The sequence below is a fragment of the Schistocerca gregaria genome, chromosome 1 (assembly GCF_023897955.1).
Source record: "Schistocerca gregaria isolate iqSchGreg1 chromosome 1, iqSchGreg1.2, whole genome shotgun sequence".
Taxonomy (NCBI): domain Eukaryota; kingdom Metazoa; phylum Arthropoda; class Insecta; order Orthoptera; family Acrididae; genus Schistocerca; species Schistocerca gregaria.
This window is the reverse complement of record NC_064920.1, coordinates 1057324372-1057340781: the sequence shown is the minus strand read 5'-3', so window position 1 is coordinate 1057340781 and position 16410 is coordinate 1057324372. Positions and strand designations below refer to the sequence as shown.

The 16410-nt window shown below is 36.8% G+C and overlaps 1 protein-coding gene across 1 annotated transcript in view; it reads left to right on the top strand.

Annotated features, from left to right (window-relative positions):
• The window catches only part of LOC126281081 (serine/threonine-protein phosphatase 6 regulatory ankyrin repeat subunit B-like), a 243704-nt gene that overhangs the window by 99759 nt on the left and 127535 nt on the right, over window positions 1-16410 (top strand). The window contains exon 7 of the mRNA XM_049979814.1: window positions 5794-5895. Within this exon, the coding sequence (XP_049835771.1) occupies window positions 5794-5895 (102 nt within the window). The remainder of the gene's footprint in view (window positions 1-5793; window positions 5896-16410) is intronic.

The window sequence follows — 16410 nt, the reverse complement described above, 5'->3', positions numbered from 1 at the left end:
TTAGTAATTTTGAGAAATAATATTATTCACTTCACTTACATTTGCATACATATAAGTAATGTGGTTAGCAACACTGAAATTCTTCCCCAACTTTCAAGAAGAGGCATGCAACATTACTAGTCAAGACAACATTACACCAACATTTTAACTTAGCATTGTACAGTAGTGGCTACCATAACCCCGCAGTCCCTAAAAACCTAACAGTTACCATAATTAAAATTCTTAGAATCGCCAGTTAAAAAAATTAATGATTATATGATACATATACCCTAGTGAACTGCGAGATCCATGACATCTGCTGGCAAGCAATAAAACAAAGACGTGCTTACTGTGTGTTTTTGCTGTGATGACCAGAGTAATTTAGTAGTAATGTAACATAATTTTCCTTTTCTTTCAGTAAATGTAAATAAATATTCCTGATTTTGTTCCTTCCTTCTCAGTGTGGTTTATATCTTTTCATAGGAACAGGTAAAAGAGAGAGAAACATTTAATTTAAGAAAAAATATGTTTTGCATGAACAAGAGATACAAAAGCAATGGCACAATGTGGTTAGCAATTTAACACAGATCAATATATGTATTCAATCTTTTTAGACTACTCTGTCACTGTTGTTTTAGATTTTTGTGCTATTGATGATTATATTTCTTCAACAAATCAGGCTCTGGTAGCTCGTGAGCACTGACTTTGTTTGAAGTCTCATTGACTGTAAAATACTATTGTGGCTTTGATGTGAAAGATAGTAATGAATATTCATTCAAGCTGTGTGGAAATAGATCTGTAGGTCCGACATATTAACAATAAAATATTTAGATGACATGACATGACATGATAAACCTTTAGTCGCTTTGCATTCGAACAATTTGAGCACAATTTCCTGTTATATCCATCTGTAATGTACAAATTCATCAACAAATTCAGTATTGTGATATCAAACGGTTAGCTACCATAACCAGCCATTTTCAACACACAGTCACCATTAGCATGTCTGAAAATGTCTGCACACTTACTCACTGCACTGTACTCTAATATTCACCTACACACCTCTGTGTATGTGGACTGCTTCCAGCACCGCCGTGCGATGACCACAGGCCAAATACACTGTATGGTCATACACCAAGGTGATTTAAACCCACAAACCGCCCACCAGAGCATTGTTTCTCGATTTATCAGCATTATTTTTAATTTATGAGGATGAGTGTATAATAGTTGTTAATAGGTGGATAATTCCTCATCTTTTCAGGTACATTGTAGATTTCAAATGTTGAAATGTATTATTTTGGGTTTGATTGCATTACGTCATTACAATGTGCCCCCCCCCCCCCCCCCCACCCCCCACCCTTCCCCCACTTAATGCCTTAAAAATTGGTATGGTTACTGTGTGAAGTGCTACCGTCCCCATTATCTTTAAGGTTCTTTTCTGTATCAGAGAAGTATTTGTGTTTGATTAGCTTCTGAAAGGTGTGTTACAAACTATAACTGGATGCACTATAGTAAAATAGACTGATCTGCAGTAATTAAGTCACAGCTTTGATGGAATACTCATAAGGCATAACAAAAGCCACACTTTCTTTAAGTAGGTTATCTTTGCTCAAAATCCATAGTACTGAGCTTTCTATCCACAGTCCAAGAAATTTTATTTCATGTACCTACTCTTTTACTTCATAATGAAGAGATATTGGCTCTGTGTGGCTTCCATTGTTCCATGAGCACTGCTTTACTTTTGATGGGCAATGGTTTATTGGTGTATATCAAGTACACTGCTGTCACTAGTGTCACTTCTGATAAGCACCAGTGAGGTGTTCTGGAAGAACAGATTTGTATCACCAGCAAACAAGACAGGAACTGTGGATAGTAAGTTTTTGGATAGTTCATTGATGTACAGGAAAAAAGAGGAGAGGCTCTAGGGCTCTGTCAGATACTGCAGGTTACTAATGCTTCCTCTGAACGCATTTCCCTTGCTTCTTGTGTCATTAATTTAACCAGCTGCTTCCTGTTGGATAGATATGAGCAGAACCACTCACTGCAGACACCTTCTGGCTTATGTAACAGCAATGAGTGATCTACAAATGAAATGCTTTTATGAGATGTATAATGAACCAAGAGAAATAGTATTCCTCATCAAACACACTTATATTATAGTATGCAAAAATGAAAATCACTTCACTTATTGATTTGTTTCTCCTAAAGCCAAACTGATTTTCAGGTAATAAGTAGTTGCTTTCAAGGAATGTGATTGAATGTACTTTTTCAAGTATTTTAAAGAAGCTTTTTGTGGTGGTAATAGGCAGACAATTGTTAATTTCACCTGTCTCTTTGAGTTTGTGAGCTATCTTGGCTATCTTGAAAGCTTTAGGGAAAATCCCAGTATAGAGGAAGTTGTTGATAATGTCATATAGTGATTCAGAAATTCGGAGGTCAACCATTTTTATTATGAGGATGAATAATCCATCTGTGCCGAAAGCATAGGACTCTTTCATTAGGCTGATAATTTTCATAACTTCATGTTTGTATATGGAATTTTTAAAAAAAAAAATGGTTTTGTGAATGCTGTGCCTTTTATTGTCAATGTTTTAGAAGGGAATGGGCACCCAGAAGATAGGCTGCTAGCAAAGCTCAAGTGCAGATACATGTATTCCATATTTCTGATGTATCTGCAACAGGATCATCACTGTAGCATAGGTATTCAAGTTGCATCTGATCGTTATTCGTTTTCGGTTTTCAATGTTCCACATTGTTTAACCCTATAAATTACTTTCCTTAGGACAGTGTGTTACAGCTTAAAGCAGTTGTGGAATTTTGAAACACTGGTGATAATTCTTTGCTCATATGGTTTCCTCTTAGTATTACATGACATTCTTATGCCTTTTGTTATACACCCAAATTTTAATCTTCCATTTGGGTATTTTAAACAATGGAAAATTCAGGATGGAATTGTGACAGTATTATGAAAAAAGATACTTTGCTACTTGCCATATAGTGGGGATGTTGAGATGCAGAAAGGCACAACAAAAAGACTGCTAAAGAAGTGAGCTATCAGCCAAAATGCCTTCATCTAAAACAGACAACACAAGAGCAACACACACACACATGATGACTGTCTCTGGCCACATGCATATGACGACTGTTTCTGGCTGCTGAGGCCGGACTGCAGGCAACTGCACTGCGTATGATGGGAGAAGCCATCTGGTTAGTGGAGGTAAGGAGGAGGCTGGAGCAAGGAAGGGGAGGAATAGCAGATTAGGAGTGGCAGTTGGTAAAGTGTTGTTAGTGGGAGTATACAGGGATGTGGTGAAGACAGGGTAGGGCAGCTAGGTATGATTGAGAGGTTAGATGGGGTGGTTGTGGGAGGGCAGGAAGAAGAGAAGTAAAATGACTGTGAGTGTGATGGTGGAATAGAAAGTTGTGTAGTGCTTGAGTGGGAGCAGGGAACAGGATAGGTAGGTTAAGGACAGTGACTAATGAAGGTTGAGGCCAGGGTGGTTGCAAGAACATAGGATATATTGCTTGGAGAGTTCCCACCTGTGCAGTTCAGAAAAGCTGGTGTTGATAGGAAGGATCCAGATGGTGCAGGCTGTGAAGCAATCATTGAATTGATGAACATTGTGTTCGCAGCATGCTCAGCAATTGGATGATTCAGCTGTCCTTGGCCACAGTTTGCCAGTGGTCACTCACATGAACAGACATCTTTTTGGCCATGGTGCCCATGTAGATTGCAGCACAGTGGTTGCTACTAGCTTGTAGGTCACTTGACAGGTTTCACAGGTAACCCTGCCTTCGATGGGATGGATGACGCTTGTACTGGACTGGAGTAGGTGGTGCTGGGAGGATAAGTGGGATGGACTTACTTGACCTTCATTCAAGACCTGTCCCATACAACCGCTGACCACGTTATGCAGAAGCCTCTCCAGGCACCTAAAGATTGTTACACTTGCAAGCCAATACATATCCTCACTGGCTGTGTTTATGGTTAGTAAAACAAGAGAATTTAGGAACTGTAGAATTCACAAATACAACACTACAAGTAAAAACTTATGTCCAAGTATTCCATATAGACTATGCATAACTATCCTGGATTCACAGTGAAGTTTTATAACCTGGTGCAGCAGTCTATAACAGTTTGCCAAGATATGTCAGGCTGAAAACTGAAAATCAACACAGTAGAAGAATCAGTACATTTATTTTCCATTGACACCAGAATAGACATTGCCTTTTATATGTTATTACACACATATGTAATTGCAGATGTACTGTACTTAATTACAAACATACGGTATTATAGTTATATAATCATACACATTGAAAAACAGAGTAAATACAACACTACAAGTAAAAACTTATGTCCAAGTATTCCATATAGACTATGCATAATTATCCTGGATTCACAGTGAAGTTTTATAACCTGTTGCAGCAGTCTATAACAGTTTGCCAAGATATGTCAGGCTGAAAACTGAAAATCAACACAGTAGAAGAATCAGTACATTTATTTTCCATTGACACCAGAATAGACATTGCCTTTTATATGTTATTACATACATATGTAATTACAGATGAACTGTACTTAATTACAAACATACGGTATTATAGTTATATAATCATACACATTGAAAAACAGAGTAACAGCATAAATTACAAGCCTCGCCCCCTTGTACAATGTATCATTACATTTGGATTCAGTTATGTAAATTTCACTTAATTCTAAAGTTAGTATTTTATGGGTTTTGCAAGCTTACAGACATGTAATAGCAATCTGTGTCAAGTTACTTAAAGTATTTTTTTTTTTTCAATATCATACAAAAACACCATCTGAATAGGTTAAAAGGAGGAGCACTGGCTTTTTTTAATGTAACTGTTTTTGTCCTAATTACATATAAACATATAAAGTACCCTATGCATAATTCCTTAGCTGTCAGTGTGAGTCAGTTCACACTCATCATGTGAGGGTCACTCCAAAAGAAATGCAAAATGTTTTTTTTAAACATCCAATTTATTTTCCATGTCTTTGATATTTTTAACATGCTGGAACTAAGGCCTATATACTGGCATGGTAGAAGTCAGAAGAAGCACATTTGAGTTACTGTTTAGCAGCCTTCACAGCATCATCATATCTCGTCCTGCTTCTCGTAGTCCCACTCATATTGCCAGTTCAGTCACTATTATGCATTTGTCAGCCAAAATCACGTTGTGAATATGCTACACATTCTCAGGAATCTGTGCAGTGCTTGGTCTGTTATCATGCAGGAGGTCTTGAATATTCACCTGATAATCTGCTTGTCCAATGACTAATAGTACTGGAGTCAACAGCATCATCAATGTAAAGTTCTGCAGTCTCTTGTAAATGTTTGTCACTGACTTGTTTTTACAACACAAACGAACATAAAATGCAGCAGCTACCTCAATGGAAAGCTATGATAACATGACTTGGAAAACATGTTGAATTAAATTTGAATACAGGTGGGAAGAATTTTTCTATGACCTCTGTGAGTAGCAATGATAAAGACCAACATTTTAAGGATGTAGGAGAAGACAGATTGCTACTTACTGCAGTCTGGCTCTAGCTGCTGGAGTTGGTGGTGAGGTGTGCTTGCTTGTGTGTATGAATGGTGTATATTTCTCTTTTTCTGATAAAGGCTGTAAGCTTTTGCCTGTTAATGTATAAACTGACCTTATCCACAGTCCTGCAGGCTGTCATTCATTATGGAATTTATGGAACATTATATGTGAATGAATTACTAAAGCAGACAAGTATTTTACTTATACTTTACTTATATCTTGATAATGTTTATGATTTTTTAGGCACTGAAAGAACTAGTAGAGGGTGGAGTCACTTTATCATCTTGCAGAAAGGATGAGCTTTCAGATATTCTCCACATGGCTCTGTGGCGCCATCAAGATGAGGTAATTTGGTAGAAATAAGTGTTATAGATCATAAAGTTTTGCTCATAGTAAGAGTCAGAAATGTGTATTAATTATATTTAGCAGAACGGTGTCTGCTTAATATTGGATATAACATGAACAATTGGAGAAGGGCTGATTAGCTACATTTTGGTGAAGTCTGACACATTGTGAAGGCTGCACTGCATCCAAATATCAATGTATATGAAAGTGTGTATGATATGTACTTAATTTTGGAACAAGGAAGTACAGGGTATAGGCAACTAAAACTTTCAAAATACAGTCAACATAAATATATTGATGATGAAGATAAAAGCTGTACTATGCCAACTACAGATGGGTTAAAAACTGGATGAAATCTTTGCATAAATAACAACAATGTAGGAAAAGATAGATTGCTGCTTACCACAATGAAGACATGTCAAGTTGCAGACAGGCAAGATTAAGAGACACCAAGAGTCTCTTTTAATCGTGCCTGTCTGCAACTTGAAGTGTTTTCTTTATGGTAAGCAGCAATCTATCTTTTCCTACATTGTTGATATTTGTACCTGGCATTGCTGTTGTTTGATCTTTGCATCAATAAAGTTTTCTAAATAGTTATTCATTGTTGTATTTTTCTGGTAGTTTAGTGAATTACTTTGAGTATTTAGCTTTTAGAAGTTTTATAATTTGTCTCTTCACTAAATGGAGTCATGCTTAATATGATAATGGGTGTTTAACCATGGAAAAATTACCCTGGATCAATAGGCAGGGAAAGAATCATCTGCACTGATGGTCTTTTGTCTACTTTATTTCGAAAAAAGGGATGTACTTTCACAGAATATATGACTGTAAGGTACAGACGTTTCTTGTGCCCTCATACCGCATGTCATTGATGTGATCCAGTGTGGCAAAGCTAACATTTTGATTGGTGATAGGTATGTTGTTCCACAAAATTTTGGGTGAAATGCAGGATGTCAATAACTTACTGCCTTAATATTTCAGTACAGAATCTTCTGGCTACCTTCAAACTTTGCAGACAATATTAATAGTATAACCAGGCTTTTTGCAGTTGATGCAGTTATCTATACTGATTTGTTATCTGAAAGAAACTGTATAAATATTCAGTCAGATCTTGATAAGATATCAATGTGGTGCAGAGATTGGCAATTTGCCCTAAATGTTCAGAAATATAAAATTCTGTACTTCACAAAATGAAAAAACATAGTATCCTATGACTATAGTATCAGTTAGTCACTGTTGGAGTTGGATAACTCTTACAAATACCTGGGTGTAACACTTTGTAGGGATATGAAATGAAATGATTGCACAGGCCCAGTCATGGGCAAAGCAGGTGGTAGACTTCAGTTTACTGGTAGAATACTGGGGAAATGCAGTCACTCAACAAACGAGATTGCTTACAAATTACTCTTGTGACTGGTTCTAGAATATTGTTCTAGTGTGTGAGACCCGTACCAGATAGAACTAACAGAAGATATTGAAGGTACCCAGAGAACGGCAGCACAAATGGTCACAGCTTTGTTTAATCTGTGAGAGAGTGATACAGAGATACTGAAGGAAGTGAACTGGAAGACTTTTAAAGATAGACGTAAGCAATCCCAAGAACATCTGTTGACAATGTTTCAAGAACTTACTTTAAATGATTACTCTAGGATTATACTAAAACCCCCTTCATATTGCTTACATGAGGGTCATCAGAATAAGATTAGAATAATTTGTGCACACACAGAGACATTTAAACAATCAATCTTTCTGTGCTCCATATGTGAATGGAACAGGAAGAAACCATTATAACTGGTACAATGTGATGTACCATCTTCCATGTATCTGATGATGATTTGCAGAATATAGATGTAGATGTGTACTGGCAAAATTACTCTAAAATTATTAACAGACATCATATAATGGCCTGTCTGTGATTGTAACTTACATATTAGGGCAGTATTAACTAATAATATTGTGTCTTCAGTAATAATATTTTCCCAGAATGAACCTTGATTCTGCAGCAGCGTGTGCACTGATATGGAACTTCCTGGCAGATTAAAATTGTATGCCAGGTTGGGACTGGGACCTGGACCTTTCCTGCAAAAGGCTAATGTCCCTGGTTTGAGTCCTTACATAGCACTTACTTTTAATTCACCAGGAAGTTTTATATCAGCACACACTCCAGTACAGAGTGAAACTCTAATCTGGAAGTAATCCTCAGGCTGTGGCTAAACCATCTCTCCACAGTGTTCTTTCTTATAGGAATACTAGTCCCACAAGTTGTGCAGGACAACTTAGATAAAATTTTGAAAGTGGGAGATGAGGTAGTGGTGTAAGTAAAGCTGGGTTCATGTCACAGTCAGTTGCACAGTACTGATTTGCACAGCACCTTTGCAATATATTTATTTTACAATTGCTGTTCAACATGTTTTGGATTATAGCTTCATTTTCAAAGACTGTATAGATGTAATGGGCATTACATCTGCTTATAAGAAAATAGAACTGTAACAGAAATGAGAGAAATAAAATATCATAACATATTACGTGTGTTTCATCACAAAACACTTGTCTTCAGCATTGTTGAAAGATTGCAGATTTGCATTTACATTTTGAATGGTTTAACATGGCAGTACTATATGACCCTTATGATACTTACTTAAACCATGTTACAGTGATAATTTCCATTTATGTAGATTGAGGAAATAAAATAATTCAGTGGCTGGTTGTTTCTGCATTCATGAAAAAAAAAAAAAAAAAATCGCGTATGTGTACGACATATTCCTATAAACATCAAGAGCATGTACACCCTGATGTGACTGCTGATTTCAACAATAAAGAATAAGGTGTGATGCTTTTTGGAAAGCCCACATACATGAGGGGAAGTCAAAAAGTAATGGGACTTTTGCAGTTTTTTGTTGCAGGGCTTGGTTCAAAAAGCTCTGAGCACTATGGGACTTAACTTCTGAGGTTATCAGTCCCCCAGGGCTTGGTAACATTGCTAGTATCCAGGGCTGAAATATTGTTGTCTGCAACAATTCTGTCTGATGTGACTGAGTTAGTCACTGTATTGTAGCAGACAGCTCCATTATCGATCAGTGCCGAGAAGGAAATGAGGGTAGTGATTTGCATTTTGTGGTATTAAAAGGTATTAAACCTATGGGGATTATGATCTGCAAATGGATAGAGAACTTCAAAGTGGAAAAAACTTTTCTTTGTGATGAGGAGCAATCAGCAGACCATTGATGTCAACAACCAGGACAATTTTGAAGTCATTGACGGTAAGGTGATGGAAAGCTGATGAATCGCAGTTGACAAAATCCCCAAGAATTTACCTATCAGTCATGGTTCAGCATATTCTATCTTACATGACAATCTAAATCTTCAGAAAATATGAGGAACATGTGTACCAAAAGAATTGTCAGTGCAGTATAAGGCACAAAGGATGGACATCTCCTGTAAACATTTGGCCCTTCATCATTGCGAGAGAGCTGGATTTTTACAGAAAATCGTAACTGCAGATGAAATGTCGGTGCATCATCATGAACTAGAAAATAAGGCTGTTAGCATGGTACGAAAACACCCATCAATAGCAAAAGTTAAGAAATTTAAACATCAACCATCAGCTGGTGAGATAATGCAAACACTATTCTGGGACATAGAAGGCGTGGCAGCTGTTCATTTCATTCCAAGAGGCAAAATTGTGAACAGTGAGAACTATTGTGATATGTTGTGAACTGAACTGAAACCTGCAATCAGATCGACACATTATAGAAAACTGTGGAAAAGTGTCATCCCACTACAAGATAACATTTGGCCATATTCTGCAGCACAGACGACCAAAAGAATAAAGGAGTTGGAATTTGTATGCTGGAACACATGCCATAAAGTCCAGACCTGGTCCCAAGCAATTTCCATATGTTTGGACAATTAAAGGAAGCGCTCAAGGGAAGAAGATTTGCAACCAATGCAGAAGTCATTGATGCAGTGCTAAATTGATTACAGGTGAAACTAAAAAACTTTTTTTCCAATGGAATCAAAAATCTTCACACTTTCCTGCTTTCCCCCTAAGTTTCCACTGTCTAACAGTATTTTAAAAACGTTTTGAACTGCAAGAAGAAGTTTATTCTTCAGCATGGGATCGCTGTAATGTTTGACTCACTTTGATATTGGGCAAGTTTTTGACATGGGTATAATGTTGCTTACTTTGCTAATTCTCTTTGACATGTGCACTTTAGGCTGTAAGTTAGATTTGTAGTGTGTGTTGTGCAAACAATTTTTGCACATTCAAATGAATTTAATATCAACAATATAGGAAAAGACAGATTGCTACTTACTGTAAAGAAAACTTGTTAAACAGCTGACAGGTACTCTTAAAAACACTTACATAGAGCTTTCAGCCACAGCCTTCATCAGTAAAAAGAGACACACACCATTCACACACACGCAGGTACACCTCATGCACACACAACTGCCAACCCCAGCATCTCAGGCTGGGATGCAGCTATCATGTGATATGCAAGCAGCATTTTGGAGGGGACAGGGAAGAGGAAGGGATAGAAGTGTTTGGGTGGGGAGAGAGATGAATGCTGTCTGGTGGAGTGTGCAAGGAGTAGAATGCCAACAGACCTCACCCACAATAACAATGTGGTACAGGTACTTGATGCAAATATTGTTATTTTTCACTGCTGACATATTTTTTCAAACATTTTAAATGTTGAATTAACATTGTGACCCTTGACAGACATTACAGATGCGGAAAATAATTAATTCAGGGATGGTGGTCACTATAATGTTTGACTGACTTTGATATCAGTTTTAGAGACAAATTTTTGGTGTGGGGATTAAATTGTTTACTCTTGCCAACAAGTCTTCTGTGAGTTTGAAGTTAGATTGGCATGTTTGTATTATAATACTGAATGCAGCTCATATTACGATGCTTGCATATCAGTGAGACAGGATGTTTTAGAACTAGCAAAACACTCGGTGAGTGAGTTCAGTCTCACTTATGCCTGCCTGCCTGCTTGTCTTGTGATGCTTCACAAGCCTTTAGATGTTGAATATAATAAAACTGAGATTTTGTTGTGACTTGACTAGAAATGAAACTTTGCACATAAACAAGTGCTGCTTTATGTAATTTTTGGATAAGTACTTTTGGATATGGAGCAAAAAGTTCAGAGCATTTGGATACTCTCAAGCATCCTGTAAAGTACTTTGAAATACTGCAAGTTACACCATTTATACTGTTTTTGGTTGAATGTGGCACAAAAAAATTAAGTAAAATACATATTTCAGAGTGTTTTGGTACTACTACGCGCAGCCAAGAATACTGCAAGTTATATCATTTATGTAATTATTTGGATAACTTCTGCTGAATATTGATAAAAAAGAGGAAGAAAAAGAAGAAGAAGAAGAAGAAAGAAATCTGACAAGTCACAAATTTATGGAGCTCAGATGAAATGTAATTTTTTTAAGATGATGCAAAGAATTCAGAGCGTGCAGATACTTTTGAGCACGATCAAGATGGATGCATTACAACTGGGTTTTTGAATTTAAGTGTCTGTAAATTACTAAGCAGTGACTGACTGCTTCATTTTAATGGAATGCTGTGAATGACTTGAGAAGGTGTGAGGGGGATAGGGTGGGATGCGGCAAGGGGAGCTAAAAGTGGGAGGGAGAAATAGGGGCAGGGCCAGTTCGACCATAAGTAGGTCAATTAGATCAATAACCTGGGCAATACTGAGACACCCTCCTCTCTTACACCACATAAACTACTGACAAGAAACTATGTTCAAAACTTGTAAACTTTTTTAGCTTACTTGTGTACGTATGTGCAACTATTTATGGAATGAAGGATATGAGATCACTAGCTTTTTCTTGATGTTCCTTAATGAATATCTTGCTCGTAAAGTCTTGTGTTTCATGGTAAAAAATGATGTACATATGTGCTAGGTGTGATTATTTTCAATTGTATAATTTGCACACTGCTTCCACTTGTTTTTCAACAGCTCTTTTATTTTCTTCATTTTCCACTAATTAAACTTCCACAGGAGATAAACAGTAACCAGATTTTTTTCAGACAAAACCAATCAAGTTTACAGCCAAGCAGCTCACACCATAATGTGTCAAACAACTGACTCCTCCATTACTTGCAGACTCTACAGTACTTGTTACACACAAATCAACAACAAAAATACATGAAGATGCAGTTCAGTCTTTTACATCCTAAGTGTCTCATACAATTAACTGCAGAAATAGCAGAAATAATTTACCTTGGACTGTGTCATAAATTCAAGGTGAGTATCATATTCTATGATACAAGAGAGAGAAATAGGAGCACTGATCAGTTCCATTATAGTGTGACATCTCATACGTAAATGGAGTGGGCCAGATTGCCTGTATCAAATGCTACAATGTTTTAGGATGAATATTTATGAATTTTTTTAGCTGCCTGTACAATATTCATGGATTCAGCATTATAGCATGAATGTACAACTCTATAACAAAATCTGGATTTCTTTTTAATTTTAACTCTTTGTGGAGCTGTCTCTTTTAATACTGGTTTAATTCACTTATGTTAACTGTTTACTTTCTTTTACTAAGTCCTGGGAGAAAAAAAATCCATTGAATGCATTTAAGAAACAATTTAAGTACTTGTTGTAGTTTCTGGTGTTTGAACTGCTGTGTTTTACAGGCCAGCTTACAACACTTAGTTTACTGCAGAAAAAATCCATATTATTTTGCTGAAATTCTTTTTATATAGATTTTCTGGAGGCTTAAATTTATCTGTTTGTGGCAGCTCAACAAAAAAACTGAATTATATGGAGTACGTACATCTACACAGTACTTTTTGGATTGTCAAATTCATAGATTGTAATAATATTGTCAATGCAGGTAACTAACCTACTGTTCTCTATCTAGCAGCTTCACAAAAATTTGATGTGAAACCTAATTTCTGAGTTAGGTCATGTTATTTCATGGATTACCTGTTTTCAACTAAAACACTTAAACTGAGGTCTGTTCTGATCAGAAACTATTTCTTACTTTATTTATGAAGTTTTTTCTTGGAAATATAAAAATTTAGCTAACAACACCTTTGTTACAGCATTCCAGAAATTCTATAGATTGATACAATCACTGACTTTAGATCACTTAAATCTGTAGGGCAACTCTTGAATACACTCTTTTCATTTAAATAATTAAAAAATTATTGTACTTTATAACTTATCAAAGAATCTAAGAGAAAGCAGGAGTCTCCATGAGATTTACTTCTTGTACAGCTTCTTCACTACATGAGCCACTGCATACCCCCTTCCAGCACAAGTGTCTCAGAACTGTGCAGATGGGAATTGTCTCTCCAACACATCCCATGCTCTCTCTATCCACCTGTACCCACTGCCTCACCTTGCCTTTTCCTTTCTCTCTTCTGTCCACACCATTCCTTCTCCATCCAGATCATGGAATAAGTTCTCCTACCACTTTTCCTCACCGCTGCAACACCATGTGGGCACTCTTTTTCCGCCACTCTCTCCTTTTTCTATCTCATACCCTTCCTACCCTTCTCTCTCGCCGCCCGTTCTCCCTCATCTTTAACATGTTCGTGTTCTCCCCCTTCCCCCTTTGTCCCCCCCCCCCCCCCCCCCCCTCAGTCCCACTCACCACTCCATCTTTCTACATAATGTCTTTTTTTTATATTCTGTATACTCTTTTCATCTTCTTGTGCAGGCACAACATCATCTATTTAAAGATTTGACTCTTTCCCTCTACCCCCTCCTAGCATCTTACCTTACCCTGTCTCCACCTTCATCAGCTCAGGCAACTGATTTCAATAGTTGAATATCAATAATTAATCTTGCCCTGGCCTTGGGAGTATGCATTTGGGTGTCTGTGTGGTTGTGTGTGTGAATTTGTGTACTGTTTCTCTTTGCATCAGTATGCTATAGGTGAGTGGTTGCCTTTCCATCATGTTACATTTTTCTCCATACAGGAAATTCCATTATTGTCAAAATTATATTTGGAGAGAGTGAAATTAGAATCAGTTTCCCATTTCAAATATCTCAGTACAACTTCCAAAAACAACACTGTTAATCAGTTGGACACAGAAAGCATCCAGTTTTTACAATCATATCAGAAAACCTTCTATGTGACCATAATAAACCACAAAAACAAAAACAACCATACACCTCACTACCTTGTGCCAATTGCCATTATGGTTTAGAGACATGTAACCTGTGGAGAAAGACTTCACTGAAATCAAATGACAGAAATAAGAATTACAAAAAAGTATAAACCAAACTACTAAGAAGAACAAAATCATTGATGAGGTGAATAAGAATGTACTCATCATCGAAGGTCCTCTTATTAGTTTAATAAAGGAACACAAACTGCAGTGGTGTGGGTTCTTTATGAGAATGGACAAGAATAGACATAAAATATTTTGAAATAAATGGCCAACACAAAAGACTGTGCAGAAGGCTGAGAAAATGTGGAAAAGACACAGTGCAATCATGCATGGGCAAGAGGGAATTCCAGTGGAAAGATCTCCAGAAACAGAAAATCTATAAAGACAGGATGAGATGGCAAGCACTTGTACACCACACTGCAGAAACCCCAGATGAGAAATGATGATGATGATGATGGTGATAATGTGGGGGATATAAATTGCAGAGGTAGATTTTGGCTCAAATACAGTAAGCAGACTCAAATGGTTGTAGGCTGTAGTAGTTATGCAGAGGTGAAGAGACTTGCATAGGATAGACTAGCATGGAGAGCTGCATAAAATTAGTCTTCCGAATTACAGCCTCAGAACAACATCAACATAAGGCTTTTTCCTGATATTATGCCAACAATAATGGGATACACACTTGCATCCATATATGTGGTGTGTCGAGTTTCTTTGAGTTTCTAACGATGTTCTGTTGTGCCTAGCTCATCTGTAGAAATAATTTTAAGGTTCTTCAGTTTCCTGTAATGATAACAAAGGTTTATTTTTCATATTTATCAAGCTCCTCACATTATGATGAGAAAGTACAAATCTGTTACATTTGTTGCCCTTTCTGATGCCAAGCTGCCGTTTTTAGGCTCCTCTAGTGATTTTTGCAGCTATATCTTGAACAGTTCAGTAGGTCTGCCTTTCAAAGACATTAACTCTTAACACAAGAAGGCCAGGGAAAATACTGGAAGTCACAAGGATCTGACAAAAAGTGCTCTGATTATAATTAATGCTTCTGGAAGACTATGTTTGTTTCTGCAGTGGTTGGTAATAGGAGCCTCTGAACCTGGAATCCAAAAGTCCTAATAATTATTGAAGGAGGGTCTAATGAGATAGGTTGGTTGGTTGGTTTGTGGGATTAAAGGGACCAGACTGCTATGGTCTATCGGTCCCTATTGAGATAGGCTTTTGATTTAATTTATAATGTATTAATGTCCCTATCTTTTGTCTGTTTCTGTGGGCAACTTTGTAATTCCCTTTGTCACTAGAATAATGGAATCTAGGCTGTGTATTAGGAAGGCACTGGAAATCTACATGAATATTGCATTTACATATTTTATTGGGGTAATGCATTTCAAAGTTCATAATAAATGAGTAAGGTTGTTTACTGTGAGGGAAATTAATAAATAAATCTACTGGCAGTAGCTGCGCAAATGTTGACAGGGGTGTGTTACATAAATTCAGGAAAACCTGAATTTGACAAACCCTTAAGGATAGCTGGCAACTATCCCATGAAACCCCGCATATGAAACAGTAGTCAGAGAGGAATATACTACTGTCTTCTACTTACCGCTCTAGTAGAGACAATGAAGACAAGTTTACTCTAATTATCATACATATGAGGGCATTTAAGCAAACTTCTCACACTCCTTACAATAACAGTGATTTGTAGAATATGGATGTAAATATAGAAAATTCCATGTAAATATAAGGTCCTCTCTAAAGTCTTCTGTTTACTGTTATACATGATATCCATATTGTTCAGATACATTACTACATTTAGATGCTCAGGTCTGGGAGATTATCTCATAATATGGCAGGTTAAGAACATTTGCAAGAAACTGTGCAACTTTTTTCTGGAAGTTAGGGTAGTGGCAGGTCATTATCAGTGTCAAAACCTGGCTGAAATAAGTGTTTTGATCAATTTATCAATGTCTCAATTCTATTTTTTATCTTCTTGTTATCAGGGTAACAAACAGTTTTATATACTTAATTTTTTTAATGGACTATAAAAATTAAGGAAAGACTACTACCTCTAATGACTGATAACTAATTTGGAAATAATTAAATGTACCGCTGCTTGCTTCCTGCATTCATATTTAGAACTATTGTTTCTGTTAAGAAAATCTCACACTTATATTAATCCAGCAAATACTGCACATAGGTGACACTTAATGCAAGCCAAATGTTCATCTTTTGAGCCAAATCTGAACAAAAGCCTTAATGTTGTGAGGAAATACAAGATACAAAGAAATTAAGGTTGCCCCAGGTTTTCAAGACAGAATTAGAACTGAAAAAAAAAAAAAAAAAAATTGAGAAAGGAA